The 2,891-nt window shown below is 35.9% G+C and overlaps 1 protein-coding gene across 5 annotated transcripts; it reads left to right on the top strand.

The window, feature by feature from the left end:
- LOC109231046 (eIF-2-alpha kinase activator GCN1-like) lies at positions 296–2,883 on the top strand (the record flags this gene model as incomplete). Of its 5 annotated transcripts, XM_019396576.1 has the most annotated exon segments (8): positions 296–520; positions 937–1,007; positions 1,096–1,162; positions 1,303–1,425; positions 1,548–1,619; positions 2,441–2,489; positions 2,668–2,764; positions 2,855–2,883. In XM_019396576.1, coding segments are annotated over 6 exon segments (423 nt in total). In that variant the 5' UTR covers positions 296–454.

The following is a 2,891-nucleotide window of genomic DNA, read 5'->3' as shown; positions in this document are numbered from 1 at the left end:
AACTGTTACAATAAATAACAATTTGGAACGATTTTAGTCGTACCGATAGAGTCAAAAAGCTTTTGGGACACTTGTGGAGAAAAACCGTTCCAATAGTATAACAACCGTCACCATAAGTTTAGATGTGGAGACGGTTTATAAAGATGACACAATAGAGTACTTTGTGGGAACGGTTTTATGAAATAAAAGTATAATGGAAGGTTTATTTTCCCCCCTTAATTTCCCTCCTGCATATTTACCAACGCCAATATTTTAATAACTTAGTTTAAGTTATATTTTAATTAAAAAAATATAGAAAACCCACAAACCCTCAAAACAGACGCTATTTTCTCTAAATCTGAAACCCACTAAATCTCTCTCAATTTTCAACCTTGAAAAATCCGACGACTGGCTGCTCCGGCGAATGACGACCTGCTCCGGCTAATGACGACCTGCTCCGGCTAATGACGACTGGATGCTCCGACGTCTGGCTGTTGGCATTGAAATTGTTTGCAGCTTCTTCGATCTGCTTTCTTCTTTGGTAATATTATTTGTAAACCCATTATTCTACATACTTTCTGTAATTTGTTTTGCTGAAAAATTGTAATTTTGCTCAAATTTTGTATAAGATTTTTAGTTTGTAAAATTGGGGATTTTGTTGGTGGGTTTTTATTTCGTGTTAGAAATCCATGCTCGATTTGCTATCGATGTTCGATACTCGATGTCTTCTTTGTTATTCTGTATCGCTCGGCTCTTTATCGCTGTATAAGCCAATTGTAAACATAAGTTGATGCTTTGGTTTCTAATTATTGGTTAAAAAGAATGAAATACCTATTCTGAATGTGATGAGTTTGAAATACCGTGTTTACTGTATGCGTTAGGTCTATTTGTCGTCTTTTCCTTTGTATTCTGTTTATGAATTATGTTTAATGTCTTCCTTTGGTTTGTCATTTCCAGTGTATCATTTTGCCTTACTTAAATGACAAATTATGCTTTGTGAACTCTCGAAAGGAGTTGGGGATAGTCAGGCATGATCTTTCTTTGTTTTCTTGTTATTTTGAAAACTCGTTTATTGCTATTCTTTTCTCTCATGCTACTGTATGCTTGTAATTCCAGGCTTCGATTAGAAGAAGTTCAGCGTATCTTATTGGATATCTGTTCAAAAATTGCGACATATATATTGGTGATGTAGCTCCAAACATGATATCTACCCTGATAATTTTGTTTAGTGATCCGGATTCTGATACAATGGTGGTAATGTCAGGATCACTGCATTTCTTTTGTATGTTAATTCGTGTGGGTTATCTGACGACTTATTGACAGGTTGCATGGCAAGCTCTGTCTAGTGTTGTGAGTTCAGTTCCTAAAGAAGTTCTTCCAACATACATCAAGTTGGTTCGTGATGCTGCATCTACATCAAGAGATAAGGAACGTAGGAAGAAAAAGGTTGCCATTTTCTATTTCAGACAGCTGTAATTTTATGTTTTAAAATCATGGGTGTCACAATGTTTTCTGTTGTTTCATGAGTCTATGTTGAGATTTTAACATTCTTCTTAATGAACATGTAGGGAGGACCAGTTCTTATACCTGGATTTTGCCTTCCGAAAGCTCTTCAGCCATTGCTTCCTATTTTTCTCCAGGTATTCCAGCTTATTATTATTATTGTTGTTGTTGTTGTTGGTTTTATTATTATTTTTTTAAAGGTACTCTGGCTTATTTCTTTGTAAATTCACGGTAGATATCGTTTCTCTTTTTGGTGGGTGATTTTGGGGTGCTGGTGTTAAGTTGTATATTTTTAGAGGAAAATTCTTCTGAGAGTACATCAGAGTATCAGTCTTCAAGTATAGCAGACATTTATATTTTTTTGTGTATGCTGTGGCAGGAGGTACATTGGGATTTGTAAAAGTGCATTTCAGAGTTGATATACAAATATCCATTGTAATCCTAGGAAAGAGAAAATAGTACATAGTGAAAATAAAGGAAATTTGTAAAAAGGTGTTAACATGAGGATACCAAAGAAAGAAACAGAGAGAAAGACTGAATTGGAGAGTAACCTAAGCTTCTGTTCCTTCACTGCTCTTTTTCTTAGTTCCTTCTTCACCAAAACAACGCTCCCTAGCTTTCCTCATTGTTTTTTATTGCTACGTTTCATCTCAATGGTAAAATTGAAAAATTATCCTTGCCAACTGGCCCGAGGCATCAAAACCTTAGCCTAGGCACCAAACTTATTTCTTAATCGATGCGAGGCATCATCTTAATTCTGCTCTATTGCTTAATACTGGTAATTATAGATTGTATTAACCTCCTAATAGTCCTATGTGGTATTTTATTATTGCACTGCTCCTTGAATTTTCTGTTACCCAGTGTGATTTTCCTTTTGACTTTCTAGATTTTGTATTTTCATTTTCTCTGAAGTCAATCAGCGTATGCTGAAATTGTCGTACTATGCTTTCAATTGCAGGCCCTTGATTCGTATTATAGGTGACAGATTTCCTTCAGGATAACACGAGGTTGGTTCTATAGTGGTATACCCTATTTGGCTGTTAGAAGGGGAAATGATGTGTTGTGAAACTGATGCCTTTCTGATCTGTTTTCTCTGACTGCTTTATGACACCTATTACTTCTTGAAGCGATAACTTCAGTTCTTTGTGATCTTTATTCCTTAAACTTATACAAGTTCTATTATAGGACAATACGATCTAGTGCAGCTCTTGCGCTTGGGAAGCTTAGTGCTCTCAGCACCAGGGTTGATCCTTTAGTTGGTGATCTGTTATCTGGCGTGCAGGTGATAGTTGTACTTTATTCTACTTCTCTATTGTCGCAATTCGTCTCTTTTTAAGAAGCAGAGTTATTCTATTGAGTTATGGTTCAACAGACATCAGATGTTGGAATTCGTGAGGCTACTCTGCTGC

This window comes from Nicotiana attenuata, chromosome 8 (assembly GCF_001879085.1).
Source record: "Nicotiana attenuata strain UT chromosome 8, NIATTr2, whole genome shotgun sequence".
Lineage (NCBI taxonomy): Eukaryota > Viridiplantae > Streptophyta > Magnoliopsida > Solanales > Solanaceae > Nicotiana > Nicotiana attenuata.
This window is presented reverse-complemented; position numbering and strand designations above follow the sequence as displayed.